At 42.4% G+C, this 23773-nt stretch overlaps 1 protein-coding gene and 1 pseudogene across 1 annotated transcript in view; one reads left to right on the top strand and one right to left on the bottom strand.

Moving 5' to 3' along the window:
• Positions 1–23773, top strand: part of Pex14 (peroxisomal biogenesis factor 14) — a 140441-nt gene that overhangs the window by 99244 nt on the left and 17424 nt on the right. Inside the window, exon 4 of the mRNA XM_020186059.2 lies at positions 10597–10725. Coding sequence (XP_020041648.2) covers positions 10597–10725 — 129 coding nt within the window. The remainder of the gene's footprint in view (positions 1–10596; positions 10726–23773) is intronic.
• LOC141425109 (U2 spliceosomal RNA) lies at positions 1945–2104 on the bottom strand (annotated as a pseudogene).

Below are 23773 nucleotides of genomic sequence, written 5' to 3'. Positions count from 1 at the left end.
GCTATAATATTTTATTATTTCTTAAAAACAAAATTGCTCAATCAAAGGGTATGAACATTTTTTAAGCCATTGAGATAGAGTGCCAAATTATTTTCCAGAAGTTTTTCAGTTTGCTCTTCCACTACACCCTCACCAGCACTGAGTATTTTAGTGGTCCTTGGGTTTGAACTCTGGACCTGTGCTTGCTATGCACAGGCACTCTACCACTTGAGCCACACTTCCAGCTCTTTTTGCTTTGGTTATTTTTGAAATAAAGTCTCGTATTTATGCTCAGGTCTGCCTGGACTATGATCCTCCTGTTGACACTTCCTGCATAGCTGGAATGACAGGTGCACACCACTACACCTAGCTTTTTATTGGTTGAGATGGGATCTTGTTAACTTTTCCCAGGCTGCCATTGAACTGTGATCCTCTGGTCTCCACCTCTTGAGTAAGTAGGATTACAGGCATAAGCCACTATACCCAATTCAGTCTTAGTAACTTTACCAGTGCTAGAAAAGTCAGGATGTCTGTGGTATTTTAGAAGTCAGGGATGTCTGTGTTCTCTTTCACCCTTGGCAAGATTTGGAATATTGTAGAGAGTAGTGATGAGGATCCTGGGCTCTCTAGTCATGCCCTCTGCCCACCAGTAAGAGTTACATCAGATAGGCTGGGTGATTATATGAGCCTTGGCTTCTCACCTGTAATTGAGAAGAATGACATGACCACTTGATGGAGTACCACTGCTGCCATAGGCTTAGGCACTGCACCATCCCACAAGGTGCCAACCACTGAGCACAGAGTTAGTGGTGAGATTCAAAGAGTCAAAAATGTAAAATGTTCCTAAACACTCTTCTGGCCCTTGGGTTTAATACACCCAATAGAGAGTGGTGACATGAATGATTGTTTTTGTTTTCTGTATGCCTTATTTTCTATAGGTAATGTGTTATTTTTATTATCAGTAGATAAATGTAGCCGTGAAAACAGATATATTTTATTTTTTGTCAGTGCTGGGGATTGAACCCAAGGCCTGAGGCATGCTAGGCAAGCCCTCTACCTCTGCACTACACCCACAGCTATGTCTTAGATGGTGTATCTGTATATTATGTGACAGATAGATAAAATACTCAATCAACATAAGAAGTTGAGGGGAAAGGGCCGAAGAGGGAGGTGCTCATGTAACAGGCAAGATGAGTGAAGTCTTAGCTCTCTCTCACTGCCTAGCAAAATAACCACTCAACATTTATGGATTTGATTAAGTACTACATATTCATACTAATAATGTTTATAGTAGCAACCAATACTACATACATTTCAGCTGCACAAATGGGTGTGACAAAATAATTTAGGTATTGACTTATTAGGACATAGCTTGTTTTAATATGTTACTATCAGATTAATGTGAGGACTTAAAAAAAATCCTGATAGTTGCCTGGCAGTTTAAAACTTTAGGAATTAAGTTGAATGCCAAATAATGAACCTTCTGATCATGGATTTAAGAGTCAAGATATAAAAGAAAACCCCAAAGGAACATTTGTAGCATTCAGCTGTGTGACTAAAGACTGTGCCTGGTGCACTGAAATACTGTGACAAGCTTTTCTTTAAGAAACAGAAATCTCCACCTTGATTTGTGTTCCATAGCAGAGTTGTTTCCCAAGTCAGGCCATTTCAAGGAACACAAGAAATAGCATATAGCCATCCCTCCCATCCCAAAGCAAATGTTTGTTTTGTTGCAGTGATGGAAACATTTCTATTGGTGAAGCAAATATTTAGAACTGAAGGAAACATTTGGGCAGCCAGGAGGTGTCAAAATAGAACAGATGTCTGCCTTTCAAAAGCACATTTAAAATAAGCCACCTTGTACTTGACTGCTGTAGTGCAGCCACAATGGGTTAAACGAGAAGTTAGAAATTGTGGGTGGCACTCTAATCTAGCTCCTGGACATGGCGTTACCTTTTTTCTGTCATAGCTTTTCTCTTCCAGAAAATAAGTGTAATCGCTGTAAACAATTTTGTGCAGGATCAAGGCTTTCCCCCAAACATTTTCTTAGTTGTTAAAAATGAATTTATCCATTTGATATGAACAGATACTACACTTGATCTCAGCCAAAAGACCGAGAAGTGATAATAATTTATCCATTTGAACTAAATTTATTGATGTGGAACAAAATTCACAAGTCTATGGAATGAAAAGTCTGCCTTCAATGACTGTCCCCTAACTATTATTCCTCTCTATATGTAACCTGTCTCAGTTTCTCATCTGTTCTCCTTTGTACTTTATACATATACACAAATATATGTGTTTGGGAATAGACATATCTAAAAAAAAATAAATTGTACCTTCATTTTATTTATTTTCATATACATAAAATTTGTGCATATTTAAAAAATTGGATGTGTTTAAAAAGGTGATGTTTTGAGACATGTATACTTTATGCAGTGTTCAAATCAGGGTAGCATGTCTGTCTCCTCAAACATTCATTTCTATATAGGGAAACCATTCAGCATCCTTTCTTCTTGCTTGTTGAAATATGCAGTATATAATAATTAGCTATAATCATTCTACTAGGCAGTCGGACCCCAGCACTTCTTACTCCATCTAACAGTAACTTAGTATCCATTGATCAATTCAGATGTCCTGTGTACTGTCACTTGGGTGCCCCCATGCTCCATCTATCCTTTTTTTTCTTCCCTTTAGGGAATTCATTCTAAGCCTTTGCTTACTAAAAATGTGCTGCTTAGGACTGGAAGAATAGCTCAAGTGGTAGAGCACCTGCCTAGCAAGCACAAACCCCTGAGTTCAAACCCTAGTACTGCCCCCCCGCCAAAAAAAAGTGCTGGTTGTGTCAGATGGCAGAGGGTGCAGGCTTGCCAGGGTACCCATACTCATCCTGGTTCAGAACATAGAGCCCCAGGTGGTGCATCCAATTCTGCTTCTGAGGTGTTCCTGGGCTGGGAACAAGTCTCTTCTCTGTGTGTCACTTCTCTCTTTTTTTCTTGATCTGTAAAAAAGAATAAAAAGAATAATAAAAAGGATAGAACAGATGAACTCCAAATCAGTTCTGAATTTGTAAAGATGAGTTGTTAAAACCCTCACTGTCTGTTCTGAAACAGGAACAAGGTTTAATTATTATTATTATTTTTTAATCAAAAAATCTAGTTTGGTGCTAGTGGTTTACTCTGATACGCCTAGCTACTTGGGAGGCTGAGATTAGGAGGATCGTGGTTCGGGGCCAGCCTGGCAGATAGTTTGTGAGTCCCATCTCCATATAACCAGAGCAAAATGGACTTGGAGCTATGTTCAAAGCGGTAGAGCACCTGCTCTGGAAGTTGGAAGCACTAAGTTCAAACTCCAGTGTCACCAAAAAAAAAAATCACCCCCTAAAAGTGTTTATTGCCAGGTGTGGTAGTACACATCTGTAATCCCTGCTATTCAGGAGGTGGAGGCAAGAGGATCTTGAGGCAAAAGTAGTAGCAAGTCATTCTCAAAAACAAAAATTAAAAACAAAAGGGTTGGGAGTGTAGCTTAAGTGGTAGAATGCTTGCCTAGCATGCCCAAGACCTGGTTTCAATCCGTAGAACTGCCCAAAAAAAAAAAAAAAGGGAGGGAGAGAGTGTTTTTGTTTCTTTCTACACATACACAAACATAGAGTTGGCTTACCTGGCATTTGACATGTAAGTAACATGCTCCCCTGACTGCTCCTCTTGGCAGAGGACACAATTGTTTCCCTAGGACCTGTCCACTGTGTTGTGGGAAGGGCTGGCTTCTCAGCCTGTTGATAAAGATCTGCTGGGTTAGAAACCACTCTTTGTGGTGGGCAGCAGTATTTAATCCTCTGGAATTGATGACCAAATATCAACAGTAAACCCTCTTTGTTTTTTATCTCTAATTTAGCAGAGAAGGATTGAAAGTGGTGTGGGGGGAATCCTTTAGACTGTATAGATCTAAAAATAGACACGGCAGATTCTGATTGGAACCCCTCCCAGTCTTTCATCTGAGAGATCTCAATTTGTGTTACTCAGAGGGGCAGCTCACTTCTGTCTTGTTCACCAGTTATACTACTCTCTAGAGAAGCTCAATAAATTTTATAGGAAAGTTTCCTCCTCATGTGAAGGAGCTAAGCTCAGTACATGCTGTGGCTGGTATAATTTAGGGCTCCAGGGGAGTATGTGTGCCTCATGAAATAACCTGTCAAAAGCACATGTACAGAAACTTTTGGTCTTTGTTGATTTGACTGTGTTACTGGTACTTCTGGCCACCAGGCCCTCTGACCCTAGCCTGTCTGCCTTGGAATTGAACTTTTTCCGAAACTTGTGTTTATTTCACTGCCAAAATGGTCCTGCTGTGCTCTTCTTTAGTAGTGACAGTGGAGCTTGCCTACTGATGTGGTTTTCACCACTCACAGTCTGAGAGCTCCCGCACCTCAGTATGGCTGACTTTTCACAGTCCTTCTGTCTGGCTGAGAGCAGAGACCCCCTTTTTGATGTGAGGAAGGCATCTATGCCTTGTCTTCAGACTTTGAGGGTGACATGCCTGCCAGGTCCTTCAGTCTTTAAGCTGGCAGTGAAATACATTGTGCACTGGCTTTTTACTTGGTGACTTATATTAGGAGACGTGGCTGGGTGATACCCAGTGTCCTTTTGTCTTTGTGTTTATTTTTCTTCCACATTTAATGTATTTAAAGGATATATTGTCTTTATGGTTCACTGGGATAAGGAAAGGATTGGTTCAAGTTTTAATGAGAGGTCCCTGTGCGCTGAGATGAGAATTATATTCGTGGTTAGATATCTTTCTTCCTTTCCTTAAGGTGGCAGGAGGCAGTGTTTTGCTGCTTTTTGAAATAGCATTTCTACCTAATGATTTTTAGAAGGATACCAAGAGGACATTTCGTTTCAGGGAATCATCAGCAACTTTTTCTCCCGTTGTTTAAACTTCCTTTATTTAAGGAGAAGGGAAGTCTCAAGTCCTGTTCTTAAATTTACATATCAATATCAAGATAGTGGGGGCCAGCATCCCCACTCAGTCAGCTCAGTTTGTATAAAAACTTTCATTCAGGCTAAGATATTTGGAACTAGTTTTCTCAAAAACTGTTTTCACTGCTTGGTAATAGTTAGTCAGTGGAGAAGAAAGTGTTTGGCTTATTTGCTTAATATTTTAACCAAGTGAATTGGACAGGTTAGTAGACTGGGGGAGGGGATAAGAAAGTGGGTGGGGGCGGCCCCATAAACAAGGTGATATATAATATTTTTTTTGTTCTCCTTTTAAATAAATACCGATCAGCTTTATGTTCAGAGACAATAGGAGCCGTTGGCTTAAATTTGCAGTTTACTGTATTTATGGCTGTAATATCAAGGTGCTGCCGTCGTAATTTCATGCCCCAATGAGAAGAGCAAGGTCGAAGCAAATGCTTCCATCGGCATCTGCGAGCACACTAACTCATAAACAAGGCCCGGCTGGATCAGGTGGCACGGAATAATACAGGCTAATGAAATACAGCACAGCTTTCCATTACTGTTAGTTTTTACAGTGTCGTCATTACGTGTAATTTATGTTTAAAAAATTCAATTTTATACAAGGCACTGGGAAATAGGGGTCTACAGGTCATCCAACGACTTTTAGAGGCTCCAAGAGTCCTTATTGTACTCCACTGTTCCAACAAAATGTTAATAAAATAAAATAAAAATACTTTTTCCCTTTCCACTCTCTGAACCTCTTCCGAGTGAGTTGATTTTTCTTTTAATTTGGGGAGTATCTTTAGCCAGCCATCTTCTGCCTCATCTCTTCTGGGAGTGTGCTGGAGCAGATAACTAGTGTGTTCTGAGAGAGGTGACCCCCACTCAGTCTCCAGGAGTCCCAGATGAATCACCCAAGTTCCCAGCCCTTCACTGCTGCTCTTCTCCATGACCCCAGGCCCTGTGCCCCTTGTCCCTGACGGGACTGAGCTGAAAGGTGCGGCCAGTGTTCATTGCCTTGTCTGTTCTGTCCTGGCTGTTGTTTGACCTGAAAGATGCAGAGAACATTGCTGTCTTCAGTCATCTAATTCTGCTTCACTTGCATAGGACTAGGCTGAGAGCAAAGCCCAGTGGTTGCTGGGGACATTGTTGAGGCTGCTTGCTTTGAAAGTCCTTTGAGCATCCAGGTCCCACAGAAAAAAGTCAGCCCTTCTGTGTGTCTAGTTTGGCCTCAGTCATGAGAAAGGATGGTGGGAGAATCTTGCTCACCTCACTGCCAGCTGGTTTGGTTTTGTTTGGTTTGTTATATTTTAACTGAAACCTTTAGAAAAAGAAAACAGATTTGTTTATCTGCTAGAGGATAAAAAAATAGGCAGGTGTGGCTGCCCTGAGGCATTCAGTTCAGATGGCAGTAAAAGCAGGCTTTATTGATCAATAGGATGTCGCTCACTTGTTCTGTTCTTTTGAAAGTAGCCCACCCTGGAGAAAGTGTTGGAGAAGAAATTCTTGGCCCAATGCTACAGGGGCAGCAGACATCTGGTAAAGGGAACTAATCGTTCCAGACATTTTGGAAGTAGCTTGCAGAGAACTGAGAGAACAAGAAGTCTGCCCAGATCCTGGGTGCACAGGGTCTTCATTCCGATAGTTTGAATTGAGAGCTCTCGGGTTTGCAGATCAGGCAGTGGCATTGGTAGATGAGTTGGTACTCTCTGCCTCTCAGAATCAGGACCCAGCATTCCTGCTCCTGCTGCTTTCCTGCCTTCTTTCTTCTCTTGGCTCAAGCTAGTTAGTGAGTGGAATAATCGAGCAGGACTTTCTTAAGAGTTCTTCTCTGTCGATAACATATTTTAGTTGTCATTGCTATAGACTGGGTAGAAGGATGAGAACTCTTCACAACCACCAAGTGGCAGAAGGGAAGTTACTAGAACATCTAAATGCTACTACTGGTGGTGTCAGGTAATGCAAATTGATACCCCCAACTAAAAGAAAATTTTAAGCTTTATGAAAATGGACTAATTCTTCCAAAGACAGAGCCAAAGGAAGTTGTAAGGCAGATAGGGGAGGGAGGAGGCTTGCATGCCACACACAGAATGGCAAAGCCCTTCGCTCCTGTCTCTCTGCTCTGCTCAGACATTGCTCAGTCCCTCTGCAGTTAGATTATTCCTTGCAGACAGCAATCAACTGGAAGGAAGTGTGTGTGTCTAATTTGCATGAGATTATTTAAAACAAAACAAAAAAAAGGTCTGCATTAGTCAGTGTGATGGTAAACAACGCAAAGAGATGCCTTTTATAATATAGACTGTGCCTCAGCTTTCAGAGCCAAATATAATTCACTTACAATTGACAGTTTCCTTTTTTATTCCTTTTAACCTTTTGGATTCTGCAAGGTCTCAGTCAGAGATCTGCATTGTTTATCTTGGTGGAATGGGTGGGAAAGATGGGACTAGGGCACTTGGATGTCTTATATATGGATCCTGTGACAGGACCTTAGCACAAGGCAGGATTGTCTCTGTACCAGGAGCCACTGGATGTGATCACCGCATAGCTTGTGATCTGGGGAAAGGCGGGTGACCTTAGTCTTTCTGAGTCCCAGGTGGCTCACCTGGGACTCACCTGTAAATAGAGAGCTAAAGATGGTCAGTCCTGACTAAGCTGGAGACATTCCAGAAGAAGAGTACACTCAAGGAAGTCTGGGCACAGCTGCCTAGATTTGATTTGGGGTTAGAATCTTAGAATAAGATGAGAATGATGACACTCTAAGTTAGTCACTCTGATGTTCAAAAAGTTTTCTAGTTTCATTTGCAGATAGGATGGAGGGCTAAGTTCCTGTACTGTTTCCAGGTAGCCCCAAACCAGTTATTGGCTCTTACCGATAGATGTGGATCTAGGGCGGCCATGGGGGAAGGAAATTGAATCCTTTTCAAAACCTCTTCAACAAGATTGAAGACTTAAAACAAAAGTCCTGAATCTGTAATCTGATGTTTTGTAACTCTGGCATGGTACAAGTCACCAGGCTGCAGATGGAGAGCCTCAGGTTGTCCCTGGTATCCCCATTCTCTAGGACAGGTATGATTTGGGGCAGAGTGTTCACCCTGCTTGGATCTTGGGTTTTTTAATCTGCTGAATGAAGGGAATGACTGGGATAATGTTCCAGTTCTAAGATTGTATTATCCAGTGAGATTGTTAAAATTCTTATTTTTAAAAAAGAAGAAACATGACTCATTAATTGTAACTAAATCAAAACCTTGACTCTCCCAGAGACCTAAAGATATCAGAATTCCAGCCAGCATAAATTTAGAGCATCAAATGATAAGGTCTCTGAAAAATAAGAGCTTGGAAGGAAGTGCTGATGCTCTTTAAACCGCGGCCTCACTGGTGGGCTCGGCTGCAGTAATGCAAGGAACATGTTTTATTAGGAAAGTAGGCTTCCTAAAAGCTTAGGGCCAGAGGGCAGAACAGCAGGCAGGGAGTCCTGTTCCTTTAACCAGCTCCAGCTCTCAGGGCCGCAGCACAGCCTGTAACTTACTGTATATTTCCCCAGTGTTAAACATTATCGTACTTGTTTATATTTGAAAGAGCCAAAAGGGAAAATGAGAATGCAACTGAATGCTCCTTTTGGGAAAATTATCTTCATTTGCAGCCAGCGGCTGACAAGGCGCACGATCCACTAGGTTTGTAGAATTCCATAGTGTCCTAGTGACCAGCAGCCTGTGCTGACGTCGCAGATGCTGCTTTCTTCTCTAGTGGCTGATTTTGAACTGGTAAAGCAATGTCTTCCCTCCCAGCACTCAGAGAGGGAAGCCCCTTTCTATTCAGGAAGAGTGATCTGCAGGAGCAGGCAAGAGTCCAGAGGCACAAGTTCTGGGGAAGTATGTTCTCTGTTTTTGCCTGACTTGTCCATCTGTCCTGTCCCTGTTCTGCTTGGGAGGAGAAATGATGGGAAAAGCAATCTTTTTGCAGCAAGCTGAGGAAGCAGAAAGGGGAACATCCTCTGTCCAGTCCTAGTCCACTCAGCTTCAGTTCTTGTATTTGGAAGGTGGGAAGTACCATCGCTGATGCACTTGGCAATTTTTCATCTGCCCCTCAACCTGGGGTGAACAAGTGCTGTCAGGAGCCCCCCCACAGCCTTCAGATTAACAAGTGTATGGCCTTGCCTGCCCCTGCCTAGTCCCACTTGCATGTATGAAGAGAGGAAAGAGGGGAAGAGCTACAGTTTTAAATGGGGACAGACCTTAGCCACTCAGTGTGGGAAGAGAAAAAAAAGGACCCAGGGTGGTTTTGAATATTGAGGCACTCCCTTGACCGTTTGTGGTAGGGCATGAAAAGTTTGAGGGATAGCTGCAGTCAACTCATGCCAATATGGTGCAGGGCAGAGCTGTGCTCTAAAGCATTAATGTGCACCATCTATTAGCCCCTAGGCAGAGAGTGCGAGGTACCATGCTTTGAAGATGCTGATCCTCAGAACCGTCTTGTACTTCATCTACCCCCAGGGGCAAGTGTACCATGCTGTGGGCCTCTAATGGAGAGCTGCTGACCAGATGTGGAAAAGCTCTCAGCTCTAGTTTAAAAGCTCTGTGTTGTGGCTTGACTGGATATTGGGATTCCCAGAACAGCACAGGCTGGCCAAGTAGTCTTCTGCAGGCCAGCAGTGACCTCCTGCTTTTTCTGTTCACCGTGGCAGAGCACTTTTATACATCCACTTACTTCCTGTGTGGGCCCCATGGGAAACTTTGTCTCATACCTGGATGCCACACTGTGTTTCTGTTCTGTGGATTTGTTGATGCCTTCATCCTCCACCTAAGAGTCACCATCCCCAGTCAGCCTCAGACCCACTGAAAATATCCGAACTGTGTACTCCCCAGAAATGGGGTTCTCACTTGCCTTGCGTCCCTCCATGGGTAAATCCTCTCCACATGTTAGATGCACTGTAGAGGGTGCCCTATGATGTCCTGATGTCCCCTGTGTGGTGTGGTTTAGAGTGTCAGGAGAATTTTAAAAAAAGGGAAAAGAAAAACTAGCCAAAGGCGATCCAGGCAGCCTGTGATAGGCTAGAGCAATAATCATCTGAAAGTTTGGGCCTAGCCTTGTTTTGATCAGTTTTCTTGTTTTATTTTCTTCTTTACATTCTATGTCCCATTCATACTAATCACAGTGAGTCCTGATTTTTCTTTTTATTTCTGCATTTGTCATAAAATAAAGCAAATTATTCCCGTCTTCGGAAACGATCTAGACTAATTAGTCGTCTCACCCAATAATTAGTTTTTTGTTTCCCTGTCTGTTTTCATGCATTATTGTTAGTTTTTTCCCCTCTTTTTTTTAACACCATTACAGATTAAAATGAGCCACATTTGCAGTTGATGGTATCTGTTTTCGGGGGAAGAATGGAGAATTGCAGTACTGAGCGACTTCAAAAGCAGCAATAAACTCAAGGATAAATTAAGGAAATTGAATGAGGCACATTTGGAAGCAGTGTTGAGGCTAATATTCTGTCGCTTAAGGTTAAATTGCAAGTGAGAGAGGTTCCAGAGAATCCAAAATTGGGGAGGCAACTTACTAGGGTGATACCAGGCACTTTGTGGCTGTAAGGGCCTTTCTCAAAGAAGACTTTGATGCAGTGTGGACACTGGTAAAGGTACTCACCTGTGTTCTGTGCTCTTCTCCCTAGGGCTGACAGAGGAAGAGATTGATCTGGCTTTCCAGCAGTCGGGTACTGCTGTCGATGAGCCTTCGTCCTTGGGCCCTGCCACTCAGGTGGTTCCTGTCCAATCCCCTCAGCTCAATGCTCAGCCATACAGTAAGTCACCCACTCCAACTCTTGTTTAACCATTACTGAGATTCAGGACTTCTGGCTGAAGAGCAGTGTTTTGAAGCTCCCAGATTCAGCAAACTGGGAGAAGAAACCAGGCTTTTCCCAGTTTGAGTAGAAAGTTCTTGGATTTTTCCAAAAGAATTTTCCAAAAGATCTGGCACGCCCAGATCTTCTAGATAGAGTTTTAAGTTTGTGACAAAAGTCGAAGAAGAGACAAGGAATCACAATGAATGCATTGATTGTGTTGTTTCAAGTATTTTGGATCTATACAAGAAACTAAAACTATTATCGGTTCTGTTTTCCATCCTCTTACACCAGGGGTTTTGAATGCTGCTGTTTCCTGAATGACAACAGGAATGTGTGATTTGTGAGCTCATTCTCCTTTGCTCACTGAAGTGACGTGTCATCTCATTTTATTTTTTACAGTTAATATTCGTAGATTTGTCAGCCTTCCCTCCCTTGTCCCAGCTATACTATATATATATATTCATGTAGTAGCAGTCTGTTAGAGAATTTCAGATTAAAAAGGTCCTTTTGGAATGTTGCTTTTAAATTTTTCATGACTGATGAGGGGTTTTTATTATTTTTAAATGAGAGCTGCTATAGTAATAAATACAGTTAACAGTTGTATACATCCAAATACAGCCAGAAGCCATCCTTACGTCACTTACAAAAAGTATAAAAAGATTAAAATTGACTCCAAAGCCATGGAAAAATAGCTCGATTCTGTTTCTTTAACAATGACTTTGTTATCTTTCAAAATGCCTTTTCTATAATTGTCTTCATTTTAATTGACTATTTCAAAAGTTTTATTTTTTCAAAACATGATTTAAAACATTGTTAGGTATTAGATTTCAAAGAGTGTATTTTAAAATGACAGATTCATTTTGATCCCTGAACACAGGGTCTGAAGTGACCTTTTTTTTAAACTGGGATTAAGGTTTGAAATCAGGGCTTCACTCTTGCAAAGCAGGTGCTGTACCACTTGAGCTACCCTCCAGTTCATTTTCCTGGTTACTTTAGAGATGTGATCTTGCAAACTATTTGCCAGGGCTGGCTTTGAACCATGATCCTCCCAATCTCAGCCTCCCAAAGTAGCTAGGATTACAGGCATGAGCCACCAGTTCCTGGCTTCCCCATTGCTTTCACTTGGCTGTACTGCAGCTGGGTAGGTGATCCACACAGTAGACACAGCTAGGAGGGTCTTCTCTCCTCCAGACTGGTGAGGGGTCAGGCAGTGGGTTAGACTCTCTCTTGTTCACAGATCTCATTTAGAGGTCTCTTTCTTTTGCTTTCCGAATAAGGCTGAGTGAGTGAGACCAGGTTGCATGCACCTACATATCTCATTCATCAGGGTGTAGCCCTTTGCAAACTGCTGGTATGCAGACCTCTGAGACTCCAGGAACAAAACGTCTGCCTTAAACTTTATGTTTAGGCTTTTGGATCACTTGGGTTCTGCCACTTGTGAATGGGAAACGCCTTTCTCCTTCCTGGCTGACATTCTTTCAGTCCATTGTGCTTGCTTTTGCCCTAAACCTACCTTGTGTGTTTCTTTTTAGCCAAAGGCTAAGTCTCCACACTTTTCTCTTAGTCGTGTTCCTGGGCCCGGCCATTTAATAGGATTTGTTGAGGATAGGCAGTGGCAGCTGGGGTGTACAGTTTTCTAAGATGCACATCTGTTCTGTTCCAGCTGTTTCCTCCCATGCTTAATACCAGACAGGTCTCTCGGCTGCTTGGAAACTTCTTGCTCAGAACAAATTGTTCTGGTTGGTCACAGAGTTGGCCTAGAATGGCATGTGTTTGCTTGCTTTCTGGAGGCACAAAGGGTTAACTATTAGTCTTCCCGAAAGAGGCAGAAGAATGGAATGGGGAAGAGCAGTTCAGTCATTGTCATGTTCTCATGTCCAGATCACTCTGAGAAAAAGCATTACACGTTTAGGTGTGTAGGTGGGAGTGTATTTGAGTCTCCTTGCCCTAAAAATAAAATTCACCGCCTAGAGTCAGACTTTTTCCTGCTTTGACACTAGTGTGAAAACAAGGGTAATGGCAATTTTAAATGCCTGAAGTTTGCAGTTGTCATCATTGAGCTTCACTCTTCTCCTACCATTACATCGCTCCTTTCAACTCCGGGGGTGACACTGCCTCTTCACTTCTGTACTTTTGCCAAGAGGTGTCAAAACTGCTCCAAAAAAAAAAAAAAGCTTGATTTTGATTAATATAGAGAAACAAGACTTTGCCTGACTGATAATAAAACTGATAAATGACATTTGAATTACTTGTAGCGGTAATTTATTACATAAAATATCTTTTATTTGACATGCGATTAGTTGCTGGAAGCATCAGTCAATCTGACTAGTTTAAACATGCTCTAAAATGAACCCCAGTAAAAACCAGGACTGTCTGCTGCTGGCATTATGAAATATACTAATCCTGGAGTGAGGGAAAAAAATCTGACTTTAAATATTTAAATGATTAATTGGGTTTATATATTTTTTTTACCTCTCTAACCCCCTTAATTACAAGCAAACTCAGGGGAGTTTCTGAACTAGGTGTGCAATCTGCATGCTTATCACTGAGGCATTGTCTGTGTCTGGGAGGGATTTATGGCCTCTGTTCATGTGTGTTCCTGCTGATTTTATGTTTCAATCCTTCCCTCCCATTTCTTGGCTTTTTAAGGACATTCATTTGTAAGCCCAAGCCTGGAAAGTGAGATTCTGGCCCTGAATGCTCATGTGTCAGGGGAGAGTAGCTTTTCCAAGACCACTTTAGGGAGCCAGTGCTTGGAGACGTTCATCTCTGACCTACTGGCTGGCCTGGGTGGTAGCAGACCTGCTGCTGAGTGCCTCTTTTGATACCTCTGCTCTCTGGTGAATGTGATGGACCTTGAGATGTTAGAACATGCCAGTGGCAAAGAGGACATAAAGACCTCCCAGAATGATACCAGCTCAGCTCCTTGGTATTTGTTAAGCACCTACTGGATGCTTAGTACTGTATTTTGTGAGAGACTTTTACAGGTTCTTTTGAAAGATAAGATAAACTCTTAAAAAAGGTAATAATAAAAGACATTGTGATTTAATGCCAAAATTAATTATATAGACAAAAAATCCACAAGATTACAGAAAGAGAAGAATTAGTGTGGGCCAGGGAAGTCAGGAGGCTTTGTGAAAGTGGCAGGAGGTTGACACCTAGGGAAAGGCTGGCTCACCAGGTATGAGGCTAAACGGTTTCCAGGGCTTCAGAGAAAGTTAGGCAGAGCTCAGGAAGAGCCAGGCTGTGGTCTGAGAAAAGATTCGACATTCTCTGATTTTCATTTTGGTTTCTTTATTCTTCTCCTTTTTCTTTTCTTTCTTTTTTTCAGTACTGGCATTTGAACTCAGGGCCTCACTCTTGCTAGTCAGGTGCTCTACTACTTGAAACATGATGGCAGCCCTTTTTGCTTTTAATTATTTTTTTTAATAGGGCACTACATTTTTGCTGGGGCTGCCCTGGATTTCGATCCTCCTACTTATGCCTCCTGTGTAGCTGGAATTACCAAGTACATACTACCATGCCCAGCTTGTTGGTTGTGATGGGGACTCGCTAGCTTTTTGCCCAGGATAGCCTCGAACCACAGTCCTCCCAATCTCTACTTCTCAAGTAGCTAGGATTACAGGCGTAAGCTGCCACACCCAGTTTAATTTCTTTGTGTTTGACTTTGAGTCAAGAATCAGTTTGTGTGTACATGCAGGCCTAGTGTGGTCCCGAGTACAGAATCCTGTTAACTGCAAGGCTGACTGATTTGTGCTGAGCCGATTTGTCTTCTTTCTGCCCAAAGAGATACAAATTTTGTAGGGTAATAATTTTTCATTAGGCTTGAACCTTTTATTCCTACTGTCTCTGATAAACAATTTAGGTCCCTTCAAAGACCGACCTATAGCTTCAGTTACCTCCTCTTAATATAGGATATAGATGTCTTAGCCTGTTGGATTAGAAATCCTGAGAGAGCTCTTTCTTAGTTTGCTTCTTTTATAGCCCTGATCATCTTAACTCACTGAGCAAGCACTTCTCATTAGGTGCCTGCTATGTGCCAGGCACTGTTAGTAGACTAAGAGGATGTGCTAGTTCCCATTGCCGTCATAATATCTGACATAAGCAATTTATGAAGAGAAAAGGATTATTGTGGCTTACAGTTTTGGAAGTTCCAGTCCATGATTGGGTGGCCCTGTCCCTTTTGACCTTCTGGTGGTGTGCCATATAGCAATGGTGAGGAGCACATGGCAGAGCAGAACATTTCAGGTCATGGCCAGGAAGCCATGGACAGGGCTGGGTTCCACTGCTTCCTTTGAGGGTTCACTCACAATGACCTAAAGACTTCCATTCCATCCCACTTTTTAAAGTTCATACTGCCTCCTTATAGCACCTCCATGGGGAATAAACCTCTAAAACATGGGCCTTTGGGGACATTTAAAGTCCAGACTATAACACAAGGCCCAATTACTCTCTCCAGTTGCTCCCCTCTAGTGGGAAAGGCAGTTAAGCATGCCTGGCAGGGCTTGGGAGGCCAGGCCCCAGGGATGGGGGTACAGGAGAGGAGGAGGTGCGCATGTTTAATTGGACCTGGGATGACTGGTTCAGTGCTCAGATGGGGTGGACAAGAGCACATAGACGTGGAACTGTGTGGTGATCCTAAGAAGCTCAAGGTGATTGAGAGTGACTGGAACACAGGGCGGGGGTCAGAGAGATGGGTGGGAACCAAGCCACCCCTGACAGAAGACAATCAAAAGCACAGTGGTGTTCGGCTTGGAAGCCATATTGTCTATTTACTGTATTATTCTTAGCTTAGTATTAAATTATTGCTATCACTTGGCAGACACCTGGGGGTATGTTTCCTTTCTAGTCATCTTTCCCTGACAACTAACTCATTGTTGCTCTTCAAGGTCAAGGTCAATGTCGGCTGTCAATGGCTGTCTCAGCCCCATACTCCCCTCCATACTGCACTTGAATTTTGTGTCTTCCCTGTTAAACTGTGAGTTTGGAGGCTTTTTTTTTGTTGTTGTTTGTTTTAAATCTAATGGCCTGAGGATCTGACTTAGCAGGCATTCTAGAAATGCTACTTGAATGGGTAAGTGGTGAGCTGCCCTATAAGTAACAGGATTCTCTGGGCCAGCTGCCCTGGTAACCCATCAGTGAAGTCTGTGAGCTAAGCCCATGCAAGCTGTTGTGGCTAGGCTATGGAAGTAGAGGAGCAGGTCTGTTTTGATGTAGAGGAAAGTTGAATGCTTGGGGAAGGACAGAGAAGACTAGCACGTGTTATCTTATCTGGTGGTAATGTTGAGCAAGTTCCATTTCACAATTTAGGAACAAAGGAAACTCCTCAGTGATAGTCTTAGGTAGGGCTTGCTAGAGGGGACAGAAAGTAGCCATTAAGTCAAAGCTGCACCCAAGAAAATAGAATTTTTCTTTGCCATGGAGATCATGTAGTCTTCAAGGACCTGGCTCTACCTCAATACTCTGCATCTTTACAGATGGCTGCTGTCCATTCTGCAGTGTAGTCCAGCTGCTCCAGCTCCATCTGTCCCACTTCCATCCAACCAGCAGGAAGGAAAAGGGCAAGGAGCCTTTGAAGGACACCTTCTGGAATTGGTCACTTCCCTTCTACTTTCTCCCTGTTTGCTGGAACTCAGTCTCATGGGCATACCTGTCTGCAAAGAGGCTGAGAAATGCAGTCCTTAGTCTGCTGGGCATGTACTCAGCTTTTCACATCCCTTAGGAAGTTTGAGTTTAAGTAAGATAATGTTACATCTGGACTGGGGAGGATCCTGTGGCTAGCAGTGGCAACAGTGCTGTCAAGGTTTTAGTTGGTAAATTAGGTGGGTTCAGGATTACTGATTTTATCATCATCCTTCATAACTTTGTATTTTTTTTTTTTGGTTGAACTCAGAGCCTCACACTTACTCTCCTACTTGTGCCATGATCCAGCCCATCATTCTTCATAACTTACGTAAATGTTATGTCCTTTTGTATGAATCAAATAGTATAGGGTATGTTTCTTAAAGTTGCATTCGAAGGGCTGGTGGAGTGGCTCAAGCGGTAAGAACACCTGTGTAGCAAGTGTGAGGCCCTGAGTTCAAACTTCAGTGCTGTCGAAAAAAAAAAAAAGACATAAAGTTGCATTAGAATTTTCAGGTATTGCTTCTCCCTCGGTTTCAGTTGCTAACTGAGCTGAGAGAGACCTTAGCACCCACATTGTGGGCATCGTTCTCAACCATTGCTCTACTTCCTTGAGTGCTTTTATTATTTTTTAAATACTAAACAGACTTTATTTTTTAATCAGCTGTTTTGAGGTATAATTTACATAAAATAAAATGCACCCATTGTAGAACATTTCCAGTACCCCAAAAAGTTCCCTTGTGTCCTATTTCCGGTCACTCCAACCTATTCCTGCCTTTAGGGCAACCACTGCTCTGCTTTCTCTCACTACTTATTACATCTCTCTTTCCTGGAGTTTTATATAAATGGAATCATGTGATAATACTCTTTAGAGTCTGGTTTCTTTCTCCCAGCATAATGGTGTTGAGATTCATCCAAATGACTGTGCACACCAGAAGTTCCTTCCTTTTTATTACTGAGTGGTGTTCTATCGTGCAGACGTACCACTGTTTGTTTATCCACTCACTGTTGATGCACTTTGGGCTGTTTCCAGTTTTGAGCTATTATGAATAAAACTCTTGTGAACATTCATGTACAAGTCTTTATGTGCTTTTATTTCTCTTGGGTAAATGCCTAGGTTTATATGTTAAGTGTATGTTTTAACTTTGTACGAAACTGCTAAATTGTTCTCCAAAGTTGCACTGTTGCATTGTTTTTCTGTCCCACCATCAGTTTGAGTTCTAGGTACTGTGTATCATCAACAGTTGGTATTCCCAGTCTTTGTAATTTTAGCATTTTAATATGTGTGTAGTGGTATCTCCTATCTCCTAATGACTTGGTTTACCTTTCTGTGTTGACTAATCAAGCTGAGCACCTTTATGTGCTTATTGTTCATTTGAATATCTTCTTTTGTGCTGCGTCTTTTCCAGTCTTTCTTTTTCCCACCTATTACTGTCTTCTTTTTCTTTTCTTTTTACTAATTGTCTTCTTATTAAATTAGGAGGGTTTTTTTTTTTTTTTTTTTGGTGGAACTGGGGTTTGAACTCAGGGCTTCATGATTGCAAAGCAGGCACTCTACCACTTGAGCCAAACCTCCAGTCTATTTTGCTCTGGTTATTTTGAAGATAGGGTCTCTCAAACTAACTGCCTGGGCTGGCCTCAAACCACCATCTTCCCATCAGCCTCCCAAGTTGCTAGAATTGCAGGTATGAGCCATGAGTACCTGGCTGAATTCGATTTCTTTATGTGTTCTGGATTCACTGTGGACTGCCTTTTTGTGATTGTTGGGTGGGCAGGAGCTTTGTTCACTTTTGGTGCTATTTAGTGGGGGAAAAAGGAAGGAGTTTTTTTATTTTTGCTTATTTTTTGACACAGGGTCTTACTCTGTAGGCCAGGCTGGCCTCAAACTCAGAGGCTTTCCCTCCTGAGTGCTGGGATCACAAGTGCACCCTTTGTGTTTTTTAATATTACCTTTTGAAAAATGATTTTAATTTTGATGACATACATTTGTCTTTTGTGTATGTGTGTGTGTTCCTTTTACAATTCATGGTTTGGTGTCCTAAGACTCCCTTGCCTATCTTAGAGTTGGAAAGACTGTTCTGTGTTTTCTTCTGGAGAAGAGTTTAAGGTGTTAGTTTGTTGTTATTGTAATTGTTTGTTTTCTGTGGTACTAGGGATCAAACGCCTCCAGTCTATTGCATTACTTTTACATCAGGCCTGTGATCAGGTCTCAGCGAGTTTCCAATATGGTGAAGATTGACAAGTCCATTTTCTCTGTGTGGATGTACTGTTGTACCAGCACCTTCTGTTCAAAAGATCGTCTTACCTCCATTGGTTACTGTGTCTTTATAAAACATCAGGTGGCCATGTATCCATAGGTGTTTCTATACTCTCCTTTTTTAAAATTAAAATTTTAAAATTATTTTTTAATTGCAAAGCTATTGAAGTATATTTTACATATCATGGAACTCACCCATTTTAAGAATACAATTCAATGATTTTTAGTAACTTTACTGAGTGGTACAACCATTACTATAAATCAGCTTTAGAGCACTTTCTTCCCCCTAGTAAGATCCTTTGGGCCAATTTACTACTAATCCATGTTCCCACTGCTAGCTCCAGGCAACCACTAATCTACTTTCCATCACTGTATATTTACCTTTTCTGGATATTTCAGGTAAATGGAGTCATAAAGTAGGCGATCCTTTGTGCTTGGCTTCCTTTCTCTCTGTATATAATAATTTTAAGGTTCCATCCATGTCATAGCATGTGTTGGTGCTTCATTCCCTCTTTTTTTTTTTCTTGGTGGGACTAGGGTTTGAATTCAGGGCTTTACACTTAGTCAGGTGCTCTACTGCTTGAGCCACTGGAGTGCATTTTGCTCTGGTTATTTTGGAGATGGGGTCTCTTGAACTATTTGCTGGGGCTAGCCTTGAACAGTGATCCTTTGATCTCAGCCTCTCAAGTAGCTAGGATTGTAGGCATGAGCTGCCAAAACCTGGATACTTCATTTCTTTTTATTGCTGAAGTGTTCTGTTGTATGGATGTACCTCATTTTTTCCCATCAGTTCACCAGTTGATGGACATTTAGATCTCCTGGGGTTTTTTTTATTTGTTTGTTTGATTTTATTGGGCTACACCCCCAGCCTTGTCTCTGTGTTGGCTAACATGAATAAAGCTGCTAAGACCATTTGTGTACATGTCTTATGTGGGCATGTTTTCATTCCTCTTGGGTATATCTAGGAGTGAAATTGCTAGGTACGGTAGTTTTATATTTCTGGATCCTTCTTAATTATTTTTCTTCTAATCAGCTTTTTTGAAGTATAACTTACACACAGTAACATTAATCAGCTGTAAGCATGCAGTTTGGTGAGTTGTACAAATGAGTTTTGACTTATTCAATACATGCAACCAATGCTACAATTACAATATAGAAAATTTCCTTTATGCTCTTACTTCTTTTATGCTCTTTATCTCAGTCCTCTTCCCTCTTTGCTTCTAGTTCCTATTTACTACCAACCTATGCTCTGTCACCATAGTTCTGTCTTTTAATAAATTTCATATAAATGGAATCATGTAGCATGCAGTTTTTGTGCTCAGTTTCTTACCGTAATGCTTTTTGGATTTATCCATGTTGAGCTATACATCTATTTCATTCCCTTTTTATTGTTGAGTTATAATCCAGGGGTTAACAAACCTTTTTTAAAGGGCTAAATAGTGAATAATTTAGACATTGTAAGCCACATGTGCCTCTGTCATCATTCACTTCCTCTTCTTTCTCCTCTCCTCAACTTCTCCTTCTCTTCTCTTTCATCTTCATTGTTGTCTTCTCCCTTCCTCCCACCACAGTTCTTTAAAAGTGTATGATAGCTCTTACCTCATGCTGTATGTGTGAGAGCAGGCTACGGTGGGGGCTGGCTAGCTTATTGACCTATGTTTGGGTACCAGTTTGCTTATCAGTTGGTAGTTATTGGGTTTGCTCTCAGTGGTGGCTGTTACGGTAAAGCTGCTATGAACATTTGTGTGCAAGTCTTTGTGTGCTCATCTCCTTTCATGGCTCTTGGGTTAATACCTATGACTGGACTGGCTTAATCACATGTCCTATGTCTTTAACTTTATAAGAAACTGTCAGACTGTTTTCCAAAATGCTTACATCAATTTGCATTCTCTTCAACAATTTGAGAGAATTACTCCATGTTCTTGCCAGAATTTTCACTGCTACATAGTCTTGCCAGAATTCGGTGTTCTCAGTTTTTAAGCTTAGCCATTCTATTGCGTATGCAGTAGAACCCGGCTAGCAATGCTAAGGGGGTTTTTGTTGTTTTTGATTTTTAGTGGGACTAGGGTTTGAGCTCAGGGCTGCATGTTCTACAGCTTAAGTCACACTTCCAGTCCATTGACTCTGGTTATTTTTGGAGATGGGGTCTTGAGAACTATTTGCCTGCCCTGGACTTAAAACTTCAATCCTTCTGATCTCAGCTAGGATTACAGGCATGAGCTACCAGTGCTGGGCTTATTTTCATGTTCTTATTAGTCATTCATAGATCTCTTTTGATGACTTTTCCAGTCTCTTGCCTATTTTAAGAACCACCTTGTCTTTATTGAATTGTCAGAGCTCTTCCTGTATCCTAGTTACCAGTCCTTTATCAGATACTTGGAGATATTTTCTCCTAGTCTATGACTTGTGTTTTGTTGTTGTTGTTGTTTTGTTTTGGTTGTACTGAGGTTTGAACTCAGGGCCTCATATTGCTAGGCAAGTGCTCTACCACTTGAGCCATGCCCCTAGCTTACCTTTTCATTTTCTTAACAGTGCCCTTTAAAAATCAAAGGTTATAAATTTTTCTGAAATCCATTTTATCAGTTTTTTTCTCTTTTATTGTTTCTGCATTTTAAGATGTCTTGCCTATTTCAAGGTTGCAAAGATTTCCTTTTGTGTTTTCTGTTCTTTGTGTTGGTGTGTAGTCCATTTTGAATTACCTTTTTTTTTTTGAGTGGTCCTGGGGCTTGAACTCAGGGCCTCACACTTGGCAAAGCAGGCACTCTACTGCTTGAGCCACTCCACCAGCCCTGTTTTGTGTTGGGTGGTTTTGAGCTAAGGTCTTGCAAATTATTTGCCTGGGCTGGCTTTGAACCATGATTCTCCTGATCTCTGCCTTGTGAGTAGTTAGGATTACAGGGTGAGCCACTGACACCTGGCTCATTTTTAATTACTTTTGCATATATGTGAGGTGAGGTCACATTTCATCCTTTTCCTGTGAATGTCCACTTGTTCCAGCACCATAATTACAGAGACTATACTTTCCCAATGAATTAACCTTGGCCTCTTTGTTAAAACTCATTGGGCATGGGCCTATTTCCGAACTCTTTTGAATTCTTAACAGCTTAATTAGAGTTCCTTTTTTTCTCCCTTGAGGTGCAGGGGATTGAACCCAGGGCCTCATGCATGCTAAGCATGCACCCTATCACTGAGCTACATCTCCAGCCCTAGATTTGTGTGTGTGTGCGTGCTGAGGCTCATACCCATGGCCTCATACATGTTAGGCATGTGCTCTAGCACAAAACTATACCTCCAGCCTATTTTTGTTTTTTTCCATGCTGGGGCTCAAACTCAGGGCCTTGCACATGCTAGGCAAATACTCTACTGGTGAGCCACTCACTCAGCCTCTGGTTTTGTTTTTTTCTTGAGAGAGGGTCTCACTGTGTTTTCCAGGCTAGCTTTTAACTCCTGCACTCAAGCAGTCTACCTGGACAGTTTCTGATGGTCACCTGGGACTACAGGTGTGTACCATGCCTGACTTTGCAGCTTGTATTTTTTAAATCTATGGTGAGGGAATGGCTCTCAGTGCCCTTCCTTCCTGAAGCTGACGCTGCTGATAGCATCACAGCCCATGAGGAATGAAAGAGTTCGTCTCTCACAGCGGTGCACATGAAGCTGGGCCTTGGGTTTTCAGGTGTGACTAGCATTGGGCAACTGTTGTGCTTCTTGTTGTCTGGTTGCCTGAGTGCTTGTGCCCAGGGCAGTACTCTTCTGTTTCTGATTGTTGCCCTCCAGATTAACTTCTTTCTGTCCTCTGCTGGCCATTGACCACTGTGTGCTTCACTGTGCCCCCATGCTGTTGTCAGCCTGCCTTAGCTTGGCCTGCAGTACCTTCAGCTGGTCTCTGTGCACTAGGTCCCGCAACTCTGTGCTGTTTAAGCACTGATTTATGGACTGGCTTTAGCCCAGGACCCCACTGTGAGTGAGGGTGGCTTCTGAGCAAAGTCAGTGGACTGCTTTGAGAAGATAGGTCCACCGCTGTGTGCCGTGAGGTGGGGAGCACAATTGCCTTGCCCAGTGTCTGCCACTGCCCTGCCCTGTGCTTAGGCTGCCAACCTCCCCAAGGACTTGATAGTTTGCTCCCTCTTGTCAGCTAGCACATAACTGGAGTGCATTGTCTCAGCAGGATGCTTTCATGACAGCTTCCAGTGCTCTATGGCTGATGAACCTTTACTGGATTGTGAGATCTTTGTGCTGTTGATGAAGCTGTGACTTATTGTGCTTTCTAGCCCAATATTGCTGTATTACACTTATAGTTCCCAGTCCCACGTGTGCATTCCTACCTGATTTTGTCTGTTCTCATGTACTAAGTGAGAATTTCTTGACTGATAGAGATACGGTTAAAGAATTTGAACAGTGCTGGTTTTGCTGGTGTCCAGTGAGTAGTTCAGGGGCCATGAGAATGCAGCTCCCTGCCTCCTGACTCAGTCACTGTCCACAGTAGAGTCTCCTGCACCTGAGCCTCTTGAGCAGGCAGCCCTCCGCAGAGACAGTCAGTACTCAGGCCAGCTCATGCAGCTGGAAGGCTGAAGGAGGTGATGAGTTTCGAAGAGCCCTGTCCTTTCTCCCCACAGCAGTTTGATCTCTGACCTCGTTACAGCCTATGGCATAATAATCCCAGAAATGCTCAATTGTGTAGGCTGGCCATCACAGTCACAGTCACCTGTCCCTTGTTCTTCACAAAGACACCAAGAATGTAGTTGGTGAAGAGCTATACCATTCAGCCAGAGAATCTGAATCTAAGTGAAGTAAAAATGTCATCCCCTGGGTTTGTGGGAGTAGCAAAGCTCTGTCACCTGCAGTCAAGTGACCTGTGCTGGAAAGGCAGAGAAAAACATCTCTGAGAGCCAGAAATATGGTCCTGAAATCTCTGACCCCTGCTTCTTGCCCCTTTTCTGCCTGATCTACCTGGCAGGCCAGTATCAGGGAAGTTCTGCTTCCTTCTTACCTTCTTTTTTCCTTCTTACCTTCCTTCCTTTCCTCTCTCCCTCCTTCCCTTCCCTTCCCTCTCTTCCTTCCTTTTTTTTCCTTCCTCCTCTCCCTCCCTTCCTCCCTCCTCTCCCTTCTTCCCTCCTTTCCTCCATTTCT

This window comes from Castor canadensis, chromosome 7 (assembly GCF_047511655.1).
Source record: "Castor canadensis chromosome 7, mCasCan1.hap1v2, whole genome shotgun sequence".
Taxonomy (NCBI): domain Eukaryota; kingdom Metazoa; phylum Chordata; class Mammalia; order Rodentia; family Castoridae; genus Castor; species Castor canadensis.
The sequence above is the reverse complement of the archived record's forward strand: the minus strand, read 5'-3'. Positions and strand labels throughout refer to the sequence as shown.